Source organism: Sturnira hondurensis, unplaced genomic scaffold (assembly GCF_014824575.4).
Source record: "Sturnira hondurensis isolate 20B ecotype Veracruz unplaced genomic scaffold, ASM1482457v3 Scaffold0004257, whole genome shotgun sequence".
NCBI lineage: Eukaryota > Metazoa > Chordata > Mammalia > Chiroptera > Phyllostomidae > Sturnira > Sturnira hondurensis.
Genome location: NW_028076888.1, coordinates 1,501,959 through 1,524,019, shown reverse-complemented (window position 1 = coordinate 1,524,019; position 22,061 = coordinate 1,501,959). Strand labels below are relative to the sequence as shown.

The 22,061-nt window shown below is 56.6% G+C and overlaps 1 protein-coding gene across 1 annotated transcript in view; it reads left to right on the top strand.

Moving 5' to 3' along the window:
• The first annotated feature begins 8,379 nt into the window (after positions 1-8,379).
• The window catches only part of PADI1 (peptidyl arginine deiminase 1), a 28,632-nt gene continuing 14,950 nt past the window's right edge, over positions 8,380-22,061 (top strand). The window contains exons 1-7 of the mRNA XM_037045092.1: positions 8,380-8,555; positions 16,684-16,864; positions 17,968-18,040; positions 18,634-18,695; positions 19,946-20,063; positions 20,191-20,316; positions 21,869-22,041. Of these exons, the coding sequence (XP_036900987.1) occupies positions 8,464-8,555; positions 16,684-16,864; positions 17,968-18,040; positions 18,634-18,695; positions 19,946-20,063; positions 20,191-20,316; positions 21,869-22,041 (825 nt within the window). The 5' untranslated portion in view covers positions 8,380-8,463. The remainder of the gene's footprint in view (positions 8,556-16,683; positions 16,865-17,967; positions 18,041-18,633; positions 18,696-19,945; positions 20,064-20,190; positions 20,317-21,868; positions 22,042-22,061) is intronic.

The window sequence follows — 22,061 nt, the reverse complement described above, 5'->3', positions numbered from 1 at the left end:
TCTCTGAGCCGTGCTCCGTGCAACTGTGCCTGCCTTGCTGGGGTGCAAGAGACCCCGTGAGCTCTGGGGAGGGCTCAGAGCAGGTGCTCAGTGTGGGTCCTGTCTCCTTCCTCCAGCGGGGCAGAGCCTGGGGATGTACTTTGCTGGTGTCAGCAAAAGTAAGGTTGTAGCCACAGCTACCCTACCTCTTGCCAGTTCTGGGCAGGAGTCCGGGTTGGATGGCAGGGGCTGGGGAGGTGGAAATGCCACCTGTGGGGGACCTGAGTCCTAGAGTGGGACAAGTTTGGATGGTAACAGAGATGCCCTTCCTAGACAAGGCAGCGGGAGAAGGCAAGAAAGGGGTGGGGCAGGGCTGTTGACAGCTTCTAGGGTGTTGGCTGCAGCCTGTCTGGTAAGACCTGGAGCCTCGACGCCAAACACTTAATGAGATTTACTTTGTTTTCTCTGGAGCCAGGAGAGGTGCTGAGAGCTGGCTGCCAGCCTCCGCTTGGTAGCTGACTACTGTGTGACCCGGAGCCAGGCACGGCTCCTCTCTGGGCCTCAGTCTCCCAGTGCATGACCTTCCCGCCTGCACTCTAGCAGTGCCGGATCCAGTTGAATGTGCCAAGTCACCCGATGGCTCCCAGACTTAGTTTATTCATCTGCACAGTGGGCATAAACACTGCCACCACCTGGGAGGTGGCCAGGGGATGTGTTCCCAGCACCCAGGCTAGGCGAGAAGGAGGTGATCAGTGCATGTCTGACTGCAAAAAGCAGGAGGCTGGGGGACAGGGAGACACTGGGGGAAGCAGGACGTGGAGAGGGGACCGTATTGGCTCTGGGGACTCGGGTGCTGTCTGCGGCTTCCTCCCAGTGTCTCTGTGTTTCTCCCGCTCTCCTTGCTGCTTGCATCTGCCTCCGTCTTTCTGTGCCGGCGCTTCTCTGTGTCTCTCTTCCTTTCTTGCTCTCTCCCTTTGTTCTCTGTTTTGCGCTTTCTTTGTCTCTGTCTCTCTCTGGTTTTCAGTCTGTTTCTCTCTCATTCTGTCTCTCTGTCCCCTCTGTTCTCTCTCTTCTCCGGAGGCACCTCCGGCTGCACGGAACCACAGGGCCAGGCCAGGATGGGGAGAAGGCCTGAGTCGGCTCCCCGAGGCTGACCAGCCAAGTGCTGGGTCAGGAGACAGAAGCCGGGGAGCCCACGAGCTCTCCAGGGGCAAGACCTGGGCCCTGTGACCAGGGAACACGGCAGAAGCTGCTGACGGGCGGGCGAGACTGGAGTTCCTCCTCTTCAAAGCAGAAATACTAGCAGAGCCCACCTCCTAGGTTTGATGCTGACGGGAGCCTGGCCCAGAGCCGGTGCCGTGGACGTGCTCAGAGAACACCGGCCTCCAGTTTCACCGTCCCCGCCCTCCAAGCCTGCATCCTCGGTCCTCAGTACATCCCCTATTGTGCTCTTACCGAGCTCCCTTGTAACAACCTGTTCCCAAGTCCACACACTCCACGCTTTCCCCGGAGGCCAGCTGGGAGCCGGTCTTGTTTGTCCACTCCCGGCCTGGCCCATTGTAGTGCCCGAGAGATGTTTGCTGAATAAAAATGAGGAAGCGGTTTTGGGAAGGACGCTGGTCCCTTCTGCACAGTGCTTTCTCCATGGGGGGTCTTGGCCGATGATATCTCGTCAGCCACCCAGATGGCGAGAACATGAGCGGGACAGGCTGGACCTGGACCGAGTGCCTCAACTGGATGGGGCTGCGCTGCTGGAAGGACAGAGGAGTGTTCAAGGAACCATGTCGGGCGCCCTGAGAATCCCATTGTCTAACTCTAGAGCCATTTTTCTGTCCTCTGTCCCGCTTTGCCTCTAGGAGGCTGTGTGTTCTGAGGCAAGTGGCTGTCCCTCTCTGGGCCTTTTTGTCTCAGTGTGTTCAATGAGGCAGGTGATCCAAGCTTTCTGGAAGGACCAGCTGAGATCCGAAGCCCTGTGTTAGGCGATGCCCAGCAGAGGTACTGCCCTCACTCCCTCTGCAGGAACAGGTCCCCGGCTCCGAGTGAGCCAGTAGGAGGTGCTGGCCCCGGGCTGATCTCCCACAGCGGGATTTCAACTGCAGCCGGGTTGGCTGACATTGGAAAATACTAGATCTCTGCTCCAGCAGCTGCAAGAGAGAGCTGACCTCAGAGAGGGAACCCCAGCTCCCCTCCACTCCCTATCTAATCCAGGGTTTGGCTAAAACAGAGAATGCTCATGGAGGAGGGTCCGAAGGACGCCCAGCAGACAGTCCTGTGGATGCCCCACCTCCAGTGTGTCTGTGGACCGAGCCAGAAGTAGTCATAAGAATGCTGGGAATCACCTGGTTCAACACCCTTGCTGTGTTTACTGAACCCACCCAGGCGAGGGGGGACTTCCTGCAGTTTTCAGGGCCTGGAAGAGCCCGGCTTCTCTTCCTCAACTGGGTTAATTTTACCTTGTGAGCCCCATGATTTATGGAATTGATTATATTCCCTTTTCTCCCCTGGGCTACCAGGGAACTCAGAACTGAATCTACCACTCAGACAGGACGTCCACCCGGTCTTTGTCTCCCAGCCTCCCACTCTTTGACTTAATTTTCTCACTTAGTATAAAATCGTATCCAGGGTGTGTTTCGGAAGCTGTCTCAGATCCCTTTATTAGGATGTGGGATGCAAATTCATGAGGGAAGTGAAGTGTTGAGCCTCTCTGGGGAGTGGGCGCTGGAAGAAGAGAGGGACAAAGAAGTAAGGGGAGAGGAGTCCGGGAAGCCTGATGGGCGGGGGTTTCTGGAGGAAGCCCCCAGTGAGGGCAGCGGGGTGGGGCAAACAGAGGAATATGATCAGGACCTGGGCACAGAGTGAAGGGGGTGCATTATCAGGGGGTCTGGTCTGGGGGGCCTTGAATGCCAGGCTAAATGTCCATTTGTTGAGGATCAGTTATATCCCAGGCCCTTTGCATAGGTCATTTACAGCTTCTCCATTACTCTGGATTCTATAGATTAGGAGACTGAGCCTCAGAGAAGTTAAACCATTTGCCTAGGGTCCTGAAGTCTAAGACATGGCTGAGCCCAGACTGGACCCCCAGACAGTAGGGCCCCGAAGTCTAGGCTTTGTGAGTTCCCACGCTCCTGTATCCTGGGGGCCGAGGGGCACTGCAGACAGAAGGCATTTTCAGGGCAACGATGTGATCAGACGCACAGTTCCCACAGATCGGATCGCTGCTGTCTGTGTCTCCGAGTACAGTGAGCCTGGGGGCTGGGAGGCAGCTGAGGTCTCAGCTGAGAGATGACTTGGCTGGGACAAGGGCCATGCTTGGGGTGAGGGAGGGGGTGGAGGGGAAAGGATGGGGCCAAGAGGGATTTGGAAGGCGGCTGACAGGTCAGGTGGGGCGACTGTTTTGATGTCGGGGTTGAGGGAAGGGGCGAATCAAAGAGTTTGCCTGGGTTTCTGGCTTGGGCACCTGGGTGGAGGTTGCACCGTTTGCTGAGACCGAGACAGGCCGGCTGCCGGCAGGCAAGGAGGTGAGGTGCCTGGGAGGCTGCTCAGCCCCATACTTCTGAGGGTGAAGCTGTCTCCACTGACCACAAGACCCCCAGACCTGCATCACATCCAGCCACAGTGCTGCTGAGGCTGTTACACAGGCCGTGACGTTCCAGAGCCCAGGAGGGAGTCGGTGATTCCCGAAGGCCTCTGGCGCCCAGTAGAGACCTGGACCTGGGTTTTGGGCTCCCAGGGGACTGGGTGGGTTGCGTTGGGTGACTCACTTCCTGCTATTAAAGTCACTGGCCCGAGGCTTCCTGGCCTTGAGGGAAGTAGTGAGCACCCTGCTTTCTCGCGAAGGCCGAGTCAGAGCCTCTGAGGTCCCTTCTTTAACTGCCCAGGGGTCCAGGGGCACAAGACAGGGTGGAGGTGACCCAGAGGGGTGAGTCAGTGTAAGAAGCTGAGAGGGCCCAACAGGTGGTGAGAACTCTGACTTCTAGAATAGCGTATGTATACAAAAGGCGTCCAGGGGATGTTTTGTTAATAAGGGGATGAGTGAAAACCTTGGGTCCAGCCTTGGCTTCCTGTGACTTTACGGGGTCGTCACAGATATGTCATTGCTCTTCTCTGAGCCTCAGTTTACCCAGTTGGAAAACCAGGGGCCCTGCCAGCTGCGAGGCCTGCCTTTTGAAGGGCGCTGTGTCTGTGGGGAGAAGGGCCACAGGGCTGGCTCTGCTGAGCCTCGCCCCTCCATGGCTGTCTCAGGCAAGCTCAGAGACAGACTGTGGGTGTGTGTTGGGGACAGGGTCCCCCAGAGTGGAAGAGCTGGTGTCAGTGATCACGAGAGCAGCCCAGACCCACTCTGACAGGTTCCATGCCCAACAGTGACAAGGATCACTGGGCCCAGGTGACAGATGCCATCAGCATCGAATGACATCTCCAACCAGTTATTTCCTCTGTCACCTTTCTGACCCACCCATCCATAAACAGTCGATGCTGGGGTCTGAAGCTAACTGCCCAGGGGTCAGGTCTGACTTACAAACGCTTTTTCTTGACCCATGTGCTCTGTTTTTAAGAAATGTTGAATTTTAATACTTGGCCAAAGCAGTCTCTATTCCCTTTGCCACAATTGCCACTCCTCCCTGTTGTCTCACACTTGGCAGCTTCCCACATCATGCTGTCTGCCTGACCCCTGAAGGCATCTGAGTTTGAAGACTCTGGTCTAGCTGACGACCCCATCTTATGAATTGGAAGCCTGAAGGGGGTGCATACTCCTGGACTGAGGAATTCTAGATTGTCTGAGGTTAGAAGAGCCCTTCAATAGCAAATGCTCATTTCCCTATCTCTGCGCCGCTATCATTTCTCCAGATAAGCCTATCGGGATCAGCCCACTCAGAACACACCCCATCCAGTCCGCCTTTACCCTGCTTCCTCTGTGTCTTGTCCCTCCCGATACCCTGGTCTCTGCCCTGTAGTTTAGTCCCTGTCTTGCTACTCTGCATGTACCCTGAGGGCAGGGACTTGGTTTGTCTCATTCACTGCCGTGTCCCCAATGCTGAGAATAATGCCTGGCACATGGAAGGTGCGGAAAAAAAGTTCTTGAAAAATGGGGGAAATGAGGCCTTGAACATGGCAGCACCAGCGTCAGATACCCTCCCTGCTGTGGCTCCCCTGGGTTGATCCAGGGACACCTGGGAATCATGCTAGAGTCCCACGGTCACCCAGCAGCTGGAAGGCCACCCCCCTGCCCAGGGCTGCCTTTGGGGCTATCCTAGTGGTATATTCTACCCAGAGGGGAGAGGTGGCAGTTACATCCTCCCGCTCCCCTGCCCCTATTCTTCCCAGATCTGACCTATGGGTCTGGAATTTCAAGTTCAAATAGACCACAGCATGGGTGTGCAGGAGGTGGCTTTTGGGACCTCCGAGCAGAGCAGGGACCTGGGGACGTCATGGTGTCTTAACAGAAATGTTCTCAGAGCTGGAGGAAAGAGGGAGGAAGGCAGGGAGCAAATAGCCCAGGGTGGGTAGGGACGTCAGAACAGGAAACTTTTTTTATTTTTTCCTCAAAGGGAGATTATTTTCTTCCATTAGCAAAAACATTTGCTCACCAAAGCTTTTCAAACAATATATAAAAGCACGTGGAAGAAGGTATAAGGACCTGCTGTTCTGCCTCCCAGGGCTCAACCCAAAAGTCACGAGCCCCCCCTGAGTTCAGATGTCCCCAGGTTCAAATCCTGGCTCTGCCACTTCCCAGCTTTGCATCTTGAAAGGGCTTCTTAAACGTTTCTGGGCTTGGTGTTCTCGTGTGTAAAATGGGGTGCACTGTCGTTCCTCTCAGCCTCTCTGCCTGCTCTGCTCTTTCCCTCTCCTCCTCCAGTTCTGAGAACATTTCTTTTAAGTCACCGCGACCTGCCCTGGCCCTTGAACTGCCCACACGCCGCAAAAGTTGCCTCCTGCACACCCGTGCTATGGTCTGTTTGAACTTGGGACTCCAGGCTTAATTGGTACCTGGCACCTAGTATTGTTGTGAGGATTAGATGTCTTAGTACATGGAAGGGACTTGCAACACTGCCTGGCATGTGGTGAGGGCTACACATGTGTTTGGTAACATTTTGTCATCATCATCATCGTCATTGTTGCCATCACCATTACCATCACAATCATCTTCGCAGACAGCTCTTTATATACCAACCTACCTTCCTCTGTCTTTTCTGTCTATCCACGCACCCACCCACCCACTCTATCCACTCATCTACCCATCCACTCTATACATCTATCCACTCAGCCACCCAGCCACCCACCCACCCACCCATCTACCCATCCACTCTCTCCACCCATCTACCTACCCACTCACCCACCTACCCATACACCCATCCATCTATCTACTCCACCCACCCATCCATCTGTCCTTCTCTAATGGGAATATGCCCATGTGCTGTTAGGTTATGTGCATTTTATGTTCCACTTTACATTTCATTGAACAAATTGGCTCTGGTCTGGTTAATAGGGGTGGGGTGGGTGGAAACCTCAGATCACCGAAGTGCTGTTTTCCTGGGTTCTGCATCCATGGGCAAACCGGACTTTGTCCAGGTGCCTTTGGGTGTAATCGGTGTTGTAGATCAAGAACATTTGTCATCAGATATGTTGGCAGTAAGAAAGATCATTCCAGGAACATCTTCAAAATCAAAAGTCACCAAATAACTGTTTATGCCATTTTTATGTTTCTCATCTCTCTCATCAGGCTGGGGGTTCCTGGAGGCAGAGCCTATGTCCCGCTCTTGTCCCATCAGACAGGTGTTTCCCTAGACAGGGGCTGGTCTTCCTTTCTCCATCTCTCTCTTTGCCGTGACCCACCCCAGACCAGTGAGCCGAGGGAGTGCCGGTGGGGCACCGTTTATTCCATCCTGTGCATTGGCTGCACAGAATGAGTGGACCCCATGGCTGCAGAGGGCTGCCCTGTGATTCCTGAGGAACCTTCCCCCTCATCACCTGCCGCGCCCCACATGGAGGGAGCACGCCACCTGTAATTCATCATCTCCCCTCCGAGGTCTAATGGGCATGTCTAACAAGTCCAACATGGAACAGCCAAGCCCCCACTCGGCTTGACCACCCCCAGCCTTCCCATCTCTCTGGTGACAACTTGATCCTTCTTGCTGCTGGGGCCCCAAACACTCCAGTCATCTTTGCCCCCTCTCTTCCTCCCATACCTACATCCAATCAGTCGGCAAAGCCTCTCAGTTCCATCGTCAAGACTGATCCAGAATCCAACCACTTCTCACCACCCCCTACTGTTACTCCCCAGGACCAAGCTACTGTCGTGTCTTGCTTGGGTGACGGGGAACAGTGCCACGGCACCACCTGCTGTTACCCACACTTTCCTCTTGTAGCTCGTTGCCTGTCTCCCCAGAATACCGATGCCACCAGGGCAGGGATCGAGGTCTGTTTGTTCGTCCCCATCCTAGAGGAGTGCCGAACACAGGGAAGGCGCTCGATGAATGTCTGTCAAATGAATGAACGAAAGTCCACAAACACCCTGGGAGCAGGCGGGAGTCAGCATTTGCCAGAGCCCTGCAAACGCTGGCTACCGCCTAACCCTAAAGAGGGGGCTTTCAGAAACCAACCAGCCCCCCTCAGCCCATTGCTCTGAGCCCCTTCTCAAGTGCCCTCCCCACTGGCTGGCCAAGGATGTGTTGTCGAGGTGGCTTCTGCCACTTCTGGAGTTGAGGTACAAGGGCATAGCCTCACCTTTGGGGGGTGGTAGGGTGCTGTGAGTCAGGTGGGCACTTCCTGTCAGTGTGACCCGCAGCCCCGGTTCTCTTCCTATAAGGCGGAGCTACTAGTGACAATCCCTAGCACTTCCTCTAGTGAATGCCAGGTGCCAGGTACTGCACTGCGCCTCTCACACTTAGCCCATGTAATCCCCACATCGACCCAAAGAAACAAATACTATCATTGCGACTTTCATCTTACACGGGAAACGGAGCCACAGAGCCATGAACTACCCCAGCACGCAGGCTGAGTCGTATTGGAGCCCAGGCAGTCCGACTGCATTGGGCTTTGTACGCTGCCTGATCTCCTAGCATGAGATAAGATCTGTAAACTGCTCAGTCCGCACCTCCGTACCCAGTCAACCCTCGGAGGACACTGACATCATTAACAGTATGGGGTCAGGCACCAACTGTGAGGATAGAGGCAGAGCCAGGGAAGGGGGACAGGGGGCTGATGCCCCACCAGGGGCACCAGCTGAAATCTTCTTCTCCATCCTGCAGAGAAACCTCGGCACCTCCTTCCCTGACCTCCCGGACTGACGGGCCTGAGTGAGAAGGGCTGGGCGTGGAGCCAGGAGGTGGGGACTTAGCTCAGGCAGGCTAATCAGGTCTCGGGGTGAAATTAAAAGGGAGGAGGAAAGCACCGACCCATCAGAACTCACACTGCTTCCCGGCTACGAGGTGCCCAGGAGAGGAGCTGGGGAGTCAGGGCGCAGAAGGCTGGCAGCCGGGGCGTAGGATGGCCTCACAGAAAGCTGTGCGGCTGTCCCTGAAGAAGCCCACCTACGCCGTGTGTGTGGTGGGCGTCAAGACGTATGTGGATGTTCGCAGGTGAGACCTGAGAGGTGCCCAGCTGGCTGCAGAGGGCTGGGCTAGAAGGAAGGACACCAAGGCAATGGGGTGCATGCCTGGTGCCTGTTCTGACAGCAGAGTAGATGGAGTTGGCTGCAGAGCCTGGGAGGAGAGACCAGGGTTCACCTTGGGGCTCTGGCTCCTGGGTCCAGGGTCAGGACCCTGGCCTGGAGCCCTGGTGAGAGTTCAGGCTCTGAGCCCTGGGGCCAGCCTCCGAGGTCCGGCCTGTGCATTCTGGTGCCCAAGTGGAACGTGCGTGAAGCATCGGGATGAACTGTTGCCCAAGGCGGGGAGCAGGCCTGGGCGTCCCTCGGTTTCTTGCCAGCAACCTACCTCTCTGAAGTGGAGGGGTGGGTTGTGTGGCAACCTGATCCTTGGAGGCTGACCAGGGCGATAGGCATCAGGAGGGAGTGGCTAGGGGATAATTCCATGAGTTAAAAAATGAAAAGAACTTGCAGCCAGATCTGGGGTTTGTGCTTGCCACGATGATGGTGGCGGTGGCGGCGGCGGCGGTAATGGTGGCGGCGGCGGTAATGGTGGCCATGGTGACATCTGAGGAGCAGCAGAATCATCAGTTTCTCCTCTTGACCCAGATCCTCTCTGTCCTGGCTCTGCCCAGATCGGGGCAGGCCCAGGGATCTGGCCCAGGCTCAGTTTCCGCCACCTGGCCACTGATGGAGTTAGGCCTGAGGGACTCTGGCGGCCTCTCCAGCTCCGACAGACTAGCTATGGATTCCATCTTGCTGGATCACACAGGGCTGGAGCCCCTGCAGAGGGGAGCTCAGGGCAGAAACCCCTCCCAGAGGGGGCTGGGGCTGAGCTCCTATGCCTCTTGGGTCTCAGTACCTGTGTTCTCCCAGTCCAGTCACTGAATGCTGGGCCCGGCTTCCCAGCTGGTCCAGGGGAGCCTCTGCCCCAGAAGCCCTCCCCGCCCCCTCTCCAGCCGTGGAGCCCCAGTGACAGGCTGGGGAAGGAGATCTGGAGATCTGGAGGTTAGACGTCGGCTCTAGGTCACACTGGGGACCCTGCTGTGGGGTTGGTTCTCTCAGAACTAAGTGGCCAGTAGAGACCCCGTTTTCTCTTGCCCCCCTTTTTTAGAATACATTTTTCAATTACAGTTGGCATGAATATTATATTCGTTTCAGGTGTGCGGCACAGTGACTAGACATTTATATAACGTAGGAAGTGATCACCCCCATGCATCTAGACCCGTCTGACCCCACGCGTAGTTAGGACAATACCACTATGGCCCCTGTGCTGTGCTCCACGTCCCCGCCCCCCCTTGCCCTTTTGACACGGGGCTGCCAGACTTAGCCACGAGAACTGCAAACCGGTTAGGTTTGCACTTCAGGTAAACAGCAATTTTCTTTTTCAGTGCAGTCGTCCTGTCCGCTGTTTTGCCTTCTACGGTTTCAGTTACCTGTGGTCGATGGGAAAGATTAAATGCAAAGTTCCAGAAATAAACAATTCGTAGGTTCTAAATTGTGCACCCCCCTCGGTAGTGTGACGACATCTTGCATTGTCCCCTTCCATCCCGCCTGGGACGTGAATCATTCTTTTGTTTAGCCTATCCACCTCACTTCGCCTCGTCACGTGGGCTCTGCCTCATCTCACATCGTCCCAAGAAATGGAAGGGTGGGTCCCGGACAATGAGGTATTTTGACGAAGAGAGAGAGGCCACAGTCACATAACTTTTATTTCAGTACCTTGTTATAATTGTCCCATTTTATTATTAGTTCTTGCTGTTAATCTCTTGCTGTGCTTCATTTATAAACTAAGCTTTATCGTAGGTATGTGTGTGTGAGAAAAGAGCACAGCATGGTTGCAGGCACCCACTGGGAGCCTCGGAACATACCCCTGCAGATGGAGGATGACTAATACAGTCCACGGAACATACTTCTATTCAAGAAGTCTGCTGTTTGGCTGAAACCCAGATTTAGCTAGGCCTCCTGTGCTTTACCCCGCAACCCTGTTTCAACACCAGGAGAAGGGGAGTGGTCTCTAGGGGCCCCCCTCCTCCTGATTGTGGACCCCTGTGCTTGCCCTGGGGCAGGGGGCTGTCTCTGGAAGGCGATTTCCAAACCGATGGCCCTGCGAGGTACCCTGGCTAGGGCTGGAGGTGTTTGACCGGGAGCTGGGAGGTCTCTGTTGGGGTGCTCCGGAGGGCTTCCCCTCTGCTGCTGGCTTGCTGTTTGGCCTGGGCTATGCCACTGGTCCTCTCTTAGCCCTGACAAAATGAGCTGCGTCCCCTCTTCAGTTCAGCATGGAGGAGAAGGGCTCAGACTCTGGAGCTGGATAGACCTGGGTTCTCATCCTAGCTCCCTCTGTTCATGCAGTGCGACCCTGGGCAAGCTGCTGCACTATTCTGAGCCTCAGTTTCCTCATCTGACAAACGGAGAAACAATAGTATGCACCTTAATGGGTCCGGAGGAGGATCTATGAGACGTGCATGTGTAGGGCCCCTTGCATGCTGGGTGCCCCGGGAGTAGGAGGTGCTCACGGCAATGACGGCCCCCTGGGCCCCCTTTTCTCCAGGACCTGCTCTTCCCATCATGCCTCAGAGGGTGGGAGGAGCAGGAGGTATACAGACCAGGATGCACGTGGTGGGACCACAGGACGATGCTGACTGTAGATCTCCTTTGGGGTCACCAAGCACCTTAGCGTCCTCGTGTGTGGCCTCTGCCCAGCTGAAGGGCACAAGGAAATTGTCTGTGTTGTTTGTAGCTGCAGTGTTCTGCTTGGCTCTGGCAGGGGCTGCCCCTTCAGGGTCCTGAGTGAGCACTTTGAGTCCCTCAGGGAGCTTCTGCCCCGGGGTTGGTAGTGACTAGGGTCGTTGCCACCGAGACTCTCAATTAGAAAACAGAAGTTTCTTCTGCAGTGGATTGGAGGTCTGCTGCAGGTGCAGAAAGGAGAGGAATTGTCAGGAAAGGTGGGAGAAGTGGGGATGGTGTCTTCAACCTGGCAAAGCTTTAAGAGGAGGCTGCAGCTCACGCCCAAGAAAGAGGCTGCACCTGATAATGAGCTGGGGGCTCCCCTGCCCCCATTGCTAGGTGCCTTGCCAGCTGTGGTCAAATAAGCGGTTTCTATTTAACCTTGCTGATAGAAAGGGGAAGCCCCCCCAGAAGAGGTGTGCCTGTCACCTGAGTCTAGAGTCTGAACCCTCCAGGGGAGCCTGGGGAGGTTGGCGTGTGGCGTGATGTCACGGGAAGTGGTTAATTCTCCCAAGTGCTGAATGGACTGGTGATTTGGAGAAATATTTGTGTTTGGGGTAATTGTGTGCCCCAGGGTGTCTCAGCTCAAGGAACCCTTAGAAATTTCCTGACTTAGCGTGCGCTGCAGATCCTACCCCCACCACTGTGGCAGGCCAGCTCACCATGCTGACCCCTTGGGTCTGGCCAGATTGCCCTTGCTGACCCTGTCCTTGCTTGGAGGTGGTCCCCAGAGGATGCCTGCCAAAAAGAGAGGGGATGGGCAGCGTGGGGAACCCATTAGTGGCCCCGCCTGGCCCTCCTTGTCTTCCCAGAGGCCAGAATCAGAGCCCTGGGCTGGAGGCCATAATGAATGTTTATTCTTAGGGATGGAGGAAAAGGCTGGCTGGGGGTGCAGAGTGGGGACATTCTCCTGGATTTTCCCAGCCTCCCTCAGCCCTGCAAAAGCATCAAAGCAAAAGGGACCCTTTGGATCAGAGGTGCTAGATGTTGGAGGTCACAGCGGGGAGGTGGGTCTCTGTAGGACCTCTCAGAGAGCCGGAGAGAGGACCCAGAACACTTCATTTTGGGGGGGGTCCCTGTACATAGTTATAGAACTTGTGGTACATATGTTCTTAATGTTTACAGGGATAAATTAATGCGTTCACCTTGCACAGAAGTACAGTGAGGTGTAACTGTGCACCTCACGTGGTGATTATTGTACAAGATTGATGCCCCACCAATCATGGTGACCGACAGGTTCCCACGGCGGGGCTGGGGCACGGGTGTGACGCCCATGAGGACCTTCTCTCCTCCTCGCTCCATCCTGTTGCCGCGTCACATTCCTTTACTGATGTTAAAGTTTAAATTTGAGGGTTCTTGGAGCATAGGAGGCCGGGGTTTCCCATAAGTCCCGCGGGGCCATGAGAGGCCTGAGGGCCGTGGACTCTGGATGTGGAAAGGTGTGTGTGCTCTTGAAACGTAAAATTTTGTTCACCGGGGAGGGCCTCGGAGACTGGGCACCCTAGTTCAGGTCTCCCTGTTGCCACTGCCTTTTTTGGACCAGCTGGGCAGGCTCTGCAGCCAGCCACTCTCTCCCGCCCTCCTCCACCCCACCGCCCCTCCTCTGCACCCTCTCCCCTACCGACCATTTCCAGCCTTGGCATTACCTTCCCCTTTTCCCCTCCCAGCTCCCATCACTTCCAACCTCCAGTTTTCTCTCCTCCTCCCCGAGACCCCACCCTTCTGTTCCCTGTGGTCTGGGGCCACAGGGCTGCAGGCCTGAGATAAGCCCCCTCTCCCGAGCCGGTGCACCCTGAGAGAAGACTGTTCCAGATGTAAGACGGGGGGTGGGGGTAGGGCATTGTTTCCTTGTGATGGAGATTCCTCCTTGATCCCAGAATGCTTTCCCTGTGACGTGCTGTCCTCTGCTCTGCCCAAGAAGCTTTCAGTCCCCCTCTGTGGCTTCTAAGCAACTGGTCAGCTCTGCCGAGTGGTCCTGATGCTCAGAGAAGGGGGTGGGATGTGGGGCTGGAAGGACACGAGAGTCAACTTGATGATGGCTGGAAGCAGGACCGCTTTTAGTCGTAACTATTGGCACCCTCATCTGCCAGATGGGGACAATAGCACACGCCTGGGAGGGCTAGCGTGTGGTGCGGGGGAGATCGCAGGCGTCAGAAATGGAGCACATGCGGGGCACGGCTCGTAGGGCACGGCTCGAAAGTGCCCCCCAAATACACTCACCCCAATGTTACCCCTGAAATGTGCCGTCCCTATGCCTTCATGGGTGGGTGGGCACCTAAGCAGGTGGGCATGGCCGAGGATTACCTGTTGTTTTGCAATTCCCTGCCCATCACCCCCCGCACCTCTTCTTCGAGACTCTCTGAGAATTGACTCCATTCTCCTTGTACCTCTTTCCTGACCTGGAGCCCCAGGCCTGCTCTGGGCATGTGGTGCGGGACGCAGTGGGGTGGGTCAGGCAGGACGCTGCTGTGGCTGGCACAGAGGAACTGCGCAGGGGCCCCACGGGAGGTCTGGACCTGTGCGGTGGGGATGGGGAGAGGACATGGGGTTCCTGCCCGAGTGGGCTGAGGTGCATGGAGGAGGAGTAATAGGAATGATGGTGATGGCACCTGACACTTATTAAGCACCTACTGTGTGCTGAACACTACTTTTTATTTATGTTTTTGTTTTAACACCTGGGTTTTTTTGTTGTTTTTTAAAAGATTTTATTTATTTATTTTTAGAGAGAAGGGAAGGAGGGAGTAAGAGAGGGAGAGAAATGTCAGTGTGTGGCTGCCTCTCATGTGGCCCCCACTGGGGACCTGGCCTGCAACCCAGGCATGTATCCCGACTGGGAATTGAACCAGTGACCCCTTGGTTTGCAGCCTGCGCTCAACCCACTGAGCTATATACCAGCCAAGGTTGAACACTTTAAATATATCAGTTCGTGGAATTTCCCAGCTGCCCTAGCAATTAGCTCTTTGGAGTCTATCCACGTGACATGTGACAGAGGAGAGAAACCAAGGCTCAGGGCAGTCAGGTGACAAGATTTGAGGNTCTGGGCCCCCCCCCCCCCCCCCCCCGCATAGAGTCTACACCCTGCTCCACAGAGAAGGTGCCATTTGAAGTGGGTCTTTAAGAACTCGAAAGATGGCCCCTGCCACACCCCACCCTTACCGTTACTTCCTGCAGAGACCGGGAAGGGCACCCCGAGCCCGCCCGGCACACGACCTGCTAAGTGTGAGCACTGGTGGAAAACCCAGTCCCCCTTCTTGCAGTCTGCGAAGCTAGTCTGCTAGGGTGGCCTCAGCTCTTTTGCATCTTTTTACTCTGAGAGGCAGCCACCTGGATGGAGGTGACAGGGGCAGGGAAGGCAGTGGGGCCGGGACTCAGGCCTCTCTTACAGGGCAAGTGACCCCTGGGCCTCAGCCCCCACCATCCTGTGCCTCCTGAAGGAAGCCACTTTCCCCCAAGGCCCGTCTGGATCTTGTAGGGACTCACCTGGCCCCTGCAGGGGAAAAAGAAGATGAAACCAGGATCCCAGCGCCCCAGACAGGGGCGAGCTGAGGTGTGAGCTGCTGAGCTAGGTGATGGGGCAGGAAGGAGGTCAGGCCAGGCTTGGAAGTCCCTAAGACCCCAGAGGAGTGGTGTCAGTTCTTTTCCCTTCTCCTCCTCCTCCTCCTCCTCCTTCTTCTTCTTCTTCCTCATCGTTATTGTTATTACTATTTTCTACCAAGACTGCAAATAAGGGGTTGCGTGGCCAGAGCTGTGACTTGGAAATGTCAACTTTTGTCCAAAGCTGGGGATTGGCTTCCCCAAACCCCTCACCCCTCAAAAGGGCTGTGCCTGGGGATGGCATCCCTGGGTGGGGTAGGGCAGGGGTCTCCCACCAGCTGGCAACCCTGCTGCCGCCCGCTGGTGGCCCCAGCTTGTGCCTACTTGCTCTGGGGTTGTGCAGGCAGGGCCTCTGGGGCACGTTGGAGTCCAATCCCAGCTCAGCCATCCTGGGAAAGCCAGTCCTGGTTGCCCTGGCCTCACACATAGAACCAGGGTTTGCGGTGCCCTGGCCTATGCCAGACACCGAGCTGGGCACGGGCGATGGAAAATGCATCCAGTAAACACGTTGGGTGACAAATCCGTGGTTAAAATGAAACTGGGTCATGGGGTTAGGGAGCGCCGGGTTCCGGGGTCATTCTGCCCCAGTTTGGAGCAGATGACAGAGGCTCTGTGGAAAGGTCACAAGCAAGAGGGACATTCTGTGACTTCTGTTTAAGACGCACCGGAAGCAGTGGCAGAGAGAGCAGGGGAAGCAGCCTATCGTAAGGTCCCGCATGGAGCGGGGTGTTAGCCACGGAGAGGGAAGGGTGTTTATCTTCCAGAGCCGTGGGGGAAGGTTGGGGAGGTTTGTGAGAGGCTGGATGTGAGTGAGAGGGAAGGAGAGAGGACCAGGATGAGTCTGCAGGTGGAGTGGCCGTGGGCTGTCTGGGGCAGGTCTGGATGGGGCAGGAGCGAGGAAGTAGGGGTTTGATTTTGGACACGTGGAATTTAAAATGCCTGTTAGGCACCCAAGAGAGATGTTCGAAAGACAGTTATGATTCTGCAGGTGAGAAACGGGGCTCCCAAGTATAGCAAGTGGCCACCCCCCAAGGGGTGAGCGTTGACAGAAAGAAGAGGACTGAGCCCTGAGCCCTGGGGCCGGGTGGGCTGGAGCCAGCTGGACACACTCACGAGAGTGCCAGTGGGGGATCTGGTACCAGTGAGTGTGTCTATTCCAGTCACACACTAGTGTGATGGGTTCTACTGTTTTTGAGCAAAAAGGAACAACTCACTATGACTTACAGAATGGACTGTGGGGAGGCCCAGGGAGACCAGAGAGGAGGCTGCCCAGCTGCCCAGGGGGGTGCGGGTGGTGGCGGAGGGGCTGGCCAAGTGGATCCCCGCGGGCAGCATGACAGTGGGGAGCCTCGGGGTGGAGGTGGTTTGCCGTCTGGGCTCACTGGAGTCCCAGCGTCTCTGTGAAGCCGAAGGGTGGAGCATCGTGTGCGGTTCGCCCCATTCCCAGCGCCCCTCTGTCTGTCTTCTGTCTTGGGCCCGGTGGGAAGGCTGCTCCGGGGGCTCTACCACTTAACGGAAGCTCAACACGGCTGCCCTGCTCCCACCCCACGGGTCACAGATAGGGAGACTGAGGCTGGAGGGTGATGTGCCCAGGGTGGCTCCCAGAAGGGCCAACGGATAGCCGGATGGAGCCCAGGCCGCCCCATGCCCAGCCAGGCGGGACTTCCTGCCAGAGGCACGCCCCCACCATTCCCCAACCCAGCTGTAGGGGGTGCTCTTTGGGTGGCCTGGCTGCCCAGCCACTACCCTGCTGTGGTCACCCTCCTAACCCTGGGCCTTTGCCCCTCTCCTTTCTCTGTCAGCGATGCGCCCAAGGGTGCCAAGACCTTCGGAGTTTCTGGGAGCTCCGGGGTAGAGATCTTTGTGGTCCACAACCCGGCACGGGTGACCGAGCCTACAGGCAAGTCCCACTGGCCCCTGGATGCCAACGTGGATGTGACTGTATCTGTGGACACAGTCAGTAAGGACTTAAATGATCTCAAGGTAAGAGGACCTTACCTGCGGTAAGGGGCTGCATCTCCCCCCTTCCCTGCACTCAAGGTCAGAGCCTCCAAAGCCTACCTCACTCACATATCTCCCCACTGAGCCAAACCCCACAAGGCTTTTGACACCTGCATCCACACAACACACCCTGACCCAACTCCGTAGACACCCCAACATGGCGTGTGTGCAGCAAACAAATCCTGTTAAAACACAGCCTGCCTCCTCTCCCCTCAGACTCGCGAACAACCCCCATTACTCCTGTGTTCAGCCTACACACAGGTCCCCAAGCAAGCCCCCACTCTCGTGTAGGCAGGACCCCTGCACACACACCGTGCAGAAGCAGGTACATACCTGGGTGTGGGTATCTCCCACACCCGAAGCTTCAGGAAGGTTTCTCTTGCACAGATGATACCTCCTCATTTGCCCCTGGCCACCCACCACATACCTGGTGACCCACCAGTGGGACAGGATAAAGCAGGGACTGTGCAGCCTTTGAGAGCAGAGGCCCTGGAGCCTGCCATGGGTTCAAATCTTACCTCCTCTGCTTACTAGCTATGGGCCTGTAGGCGGGGCCCAGAGTGGCCTCATTATGAACAGGCCTCGTCTGCTGGGGCCATTCTGGGGGACCTGGGTAGAACACTTGGTGTGGGAGCTGGACCATCAGAAGAGCTCATGACTACTAGCTGGTATGATGGGGTGGAGGCCATTGCTCCCATTTTACAGGTGAAGAAACAGAGGCCTTGAGTAACTTGCCTAAGTCGATGGCGATAGCCGTTCCTGCTCCCTGACATCCCCCATGAGTCCCAGGGGGCCAGCGGCTCCCTCCGTGACCTGCCCCACCCTGCCCAGCCCTCCTTGCTTCTCAGCGCAGCCTGGGGAGCCAGGGAGGTACCCACAGCCTCTCTAGCTGGAGAAAGCAGCACGGAACCCAAGCCTGGGGCCTGAGAAACACGGGCCTTTAGCCCAGGGAGGGCCTGGGGATCCCCATGCCCTCCCGTCCTCTAAGCAGGGCTGTTGGGAGGTGTGAGTCACCCCCATTCCCTGGCCACTGCCATCTCTGGAGGGGTGGCCATGCTATCTTAGAGCTGACCATGTCCCCGCAGGTGAAGGTCTCCTACTTCGGGCAGGGCGAGGACGGTGCCCTGGGCCACAGCGAGCTCTACCTCACGGGCGTCGGTACGTACCACCTCCTGGCCCTCTGTAAATCCCTGCTGTCCTCCGTGTTGGCTGGTGAAGGTCTTAGGGGAGCCGAGTGCGAGCCCACGGCCAGCTTCTTCCGCCATGGAGGAGGGTGACATCCTCAGGGGAGAAGACCCAGCAATACTTGGGGCTGCGGGAATCTAGAAACTGCGCTGCCCACGTGTCCACAGCTAGACCCACCATGAGCCCCTTTCATCTGGAGTCCCAGCTGTCCCATGCACCGGAACCCCAAGATCCAGCACCGAACCTTGAACAGCCACGTGCTCCTTCAGCCTGAGCCCTGGGCAGCCATGGCCCAGAGCCTCAGGCCTAGCCCCCAACCACCAGATTCAGGGCCCCTGAGGGCTAGCAATTCAGCAAGTGTAGTAGGTGAGCAAGCCATTCCCGATCTAGAGACATGGGTCCCTCTAACACCCAGAATTCCATGGGGCAGCCGCAAGGGCCTCCCAGAACAGGGCTTGCTGGTTCTCACCGGCCTGGGCAGGGGCAACGCTTTCCTCCACCCGGAGGCAGTGGCTGTGAAGATGGGGCTGGGTGAGCCCCTGGCGATCCTCCCTGTCCCTTTCCAGACATCTCCCTCGATGTGGACATAGGCCGCCAGAACAAGGTACAGAGAAGCCGAGGCGACAAGGTGAGACTTTCCTGGCTGCCGAAGACAACAGCAGGGTTGACGGGCGCACCTGAGGATGCGCCTGGGGTGGGGTGGCCCTCCTTCCAGAAGGGCGATGAATTCCCGGGGTCAGTGGTGTCCAGCAGGGTAGGAAACCCGTTTGAGGGCCAGTAGACCGGCGTAGGCAGGAGTTAACTTACACCGGGGGAATGGACCTGCTGTGTGACTTCCAGAAAAGAGCTCACCCTCTCTGGGTCTCTCTTATGCCACTTTGGAATTGGGACTTGTTCTTTTGCTTGATGCCCCTTCTATTTCCTAGGCTGTATTCGGAGCCCCAAACATGGTAGGTAGTTCATAGAAGGGTGTTCAGTGACCAAATGAAGGCGGGGGAAGACGAGGCTTCTATTAGAGGAGGCGGGTGCACCGCCCATTAGGCCCTGAAGAGGGAGTAGGAGGACGGGGTGGGCTCCAGACACTACCCCACAGGGAGTATATGGAAGATGTAGTTTGAGAGAAAGACCCCACAGAGGCTGGCTGGGCTGCAGGGCCCTGTGGACCAGGTGGGGCTGGGCTGCATGGGTTGCCCAGTGGGTTGCTCACCACACATGGTGCTTGGACGAGGTGGCCAGTGGTGCCATGGTATGAGTCACGTCTGGGGCTGGTGCGGGACAGCATCTGCCCAGAGGGGCGAAGAAGAGGGCCACAGAGGCTGGCAGTGATCCTGTACAGTCCCCCAGACCTGCATTTGGGGGACCTGGGGCTCACTTCCCACAGCCTTCTTCCCCTCTTCTGTGAAATGGGAAAGCGAGCCCTGCATCATGGGGTCCGGTGGGCATGAAGTTAGAGGCACGTCGACTCCAGCCATCGGTCCCGCCTGGGCTCAGACCTCCTGGCAGAACTGGGCGACTGTGGGGGTCAGGTCCCAGGACAGTGCTGGGATGAGCAGGGTCTCCTGGGGTTCTGCACTCCCAGTAAGGTCAGGGCCAAAGCTCAGCAGGCTGGTGAAGGCCGTTTCTGAGTGTGGCGGCTGTGGCTGGTGGGGCCGCTGTCTGCTGTAGTGCAGTTGTTTGTCGCACCCGTCCCCCTCCCCCCACTCTGTGTCCAGACCTGGAGCTCAGTCCCCAAATCCACGAGCCCTCTGTACACCTCTAAGCTAACCCAGGATCCAAAAGCCTCCAAGCAAACAAAGCCACCAGCCTTAACCTCACCCAGAGCCCCTTCCCAGAGCCCCCTGGGTGCCATTGACCCCAAAGTCTCTTATTTTATACCAGAAAACCTGGCGCTGGGGCCCCGAGGGCTATGGGGCTATCCTGCTGGTGAATTGTGACAGGGATAGTCCCAGGTCCAGCGGGCTCGACCTTGCCAGCATCCGGCTGACGTCACTGGATGGTAAGTGGCAGAGGGACGTGTGGCCTTGTCCAGGGTGATGGTGTAGGGTGTTGAAGGGCTGTGGGGGGTGGCGGGGAGCCTGTTGGGGGGGGATGGAGGGCTGTCTCAAGGGTGGTGCTCTCTTCAGACCTGAAGGACATGTCCCCAATGGTGCTGACCTGCGACGGCCCGGACAAGCTCTTTGACAACCACAAGCTGGTCATGAAAATGCCGTTTTCTGATTCCAGAAGAGTGGGGGTCTTCTGTGCTCGGGGTGAGTGGCCTGGTGGGGCCTCTTCCTGCCCAGCTCCAGCCTCTGCTTCCCACACTCTTCCTCCTCCTCCCGTCCACACCTTTCCCCTCCTCCCAGCACTGCTCATAACTCTCACTACAGCTCACAAACAGCCACTCCCTCTGGACACGACAAACTGCCCAGGAAGGAGGTTTGATAACTAGTCCCCTTTTACAGAGGGGCAAACTGAGGCTCAGATGTGTGAATTCACCGTCATGAGGTCACACAGCCCTTTGTGGGTGGAGCAGGCACTTAAACCAGGTCTCTTGAGGGACAAAGCCCCTTCTTGGTCCCCTGCACCCGTCTCCTCCCTCCTCTGGCTGCTCAGTGTGTGGTGAGCCCGCGACACCCAGACTATCACTGTCCCGGCGGGGCGAGGTGCGGCAGGAACTAGCAAAGCTGGGGCCTAGGCCCGCCCTGAGAACTCGGCTCTCCCAGAGATTTCATTAACCGAAGTCTGTGGCTTAAAGAAAATACCAGTGCTTAACCCTCAGGTGTCCTTCCTCATGTGAATAAACAGCAAGACGCCTCTCCTGCCCCTTCCACCCACCTCTGGTCGAATGGACCCAGAACTTGTTGTTCTGGCCAAGTGAGCCTGGCAGGAACCAGAACATTCCTCCAAATGTATCCGTGGTGGAAGTTCAGGCAGGGACCTGGCCTGGGAACCCCGTGACACCAGAACAGGAGCGAAGTCTCAGTGACTGAACTGACAGCCTCTCTTGCTGTGAACAGACCGCCGTGGCGACATTTCCCAGCCCAGCCATCCGTCAGGGGAGAATAGAAGGCGGGCTGAACTTCTATATATTTTTAAACTCAATTTCACTGTTCATGTTTTTAAAATGGAAGTGAAATTCACATAACACAGAGTTAGCCATTTTAAAGCAAACAGTTCGGTGGAAGTGAACACGTTCTCAGTGTTGCACAACCACTGCCTCTCCCCAGCGTTAGCACGTTTTCTTCACTCCCCGAAATAGAGCCCTGTACTCAGTCCCAGCCCCTCCCTATTCCCCTCACCCTGGCAACCACCAGCCTGCTTTCCGTCTCTGTGGATTTGCTTATTCTAAACAGCTCCTATGCATGGAATCAAACAATACGTGGCCTTTCGTGTCTGGCTTCTGCCACTTAGCACACTATTTCCAGGGTCTTCCATGTAGCATCTACGAGCTCTTCATCCCTTTTTATGAATGAATGATAGTCCACGGCATGGTGTTGTTACAATTTGTTTATCCATTCATCTGCTGATGGGCATTTGCATTGTTTCCACCTCTTGTACCAGCTGCTTTTATCTCCTTCCCTGGTTTAAAGCTCATACTGACCTCCTGAGAAATACAATGTTAGCCTGTTTTACAGATGGGGAACTGGGGCTCAGAGGGGCTGAGTCACTGAGCCAAGGTCACACAGCTTGTGTGTGGCAGAGCTGGGGAGGAGCCTACGTAGACCTGCCGCAGAGGAGGCTCCGCCCCTGGTCCTCCCTCCGGCCCTCACAGCCCCACACCCCAGCACTGTGCCCCAGTGCTGACTCTGGTTCCCTTAGGCGGGAATTCCCTCTCAAACTACAAGCAGGTGCTGGGCCCCCAGCATCTGTTCTACGAAGTTGAGCGGCAGCCAGGGGAGCGGAAGATCAGCTTCTACGTGGAGGGGCTCGCCTTCCCCGATGCTGATTTCTCGGGGCTGGTCTCTCTCAGCGTCAACTTGGTGGACAATGCGGTGTGTGCAGCACTGGGCTG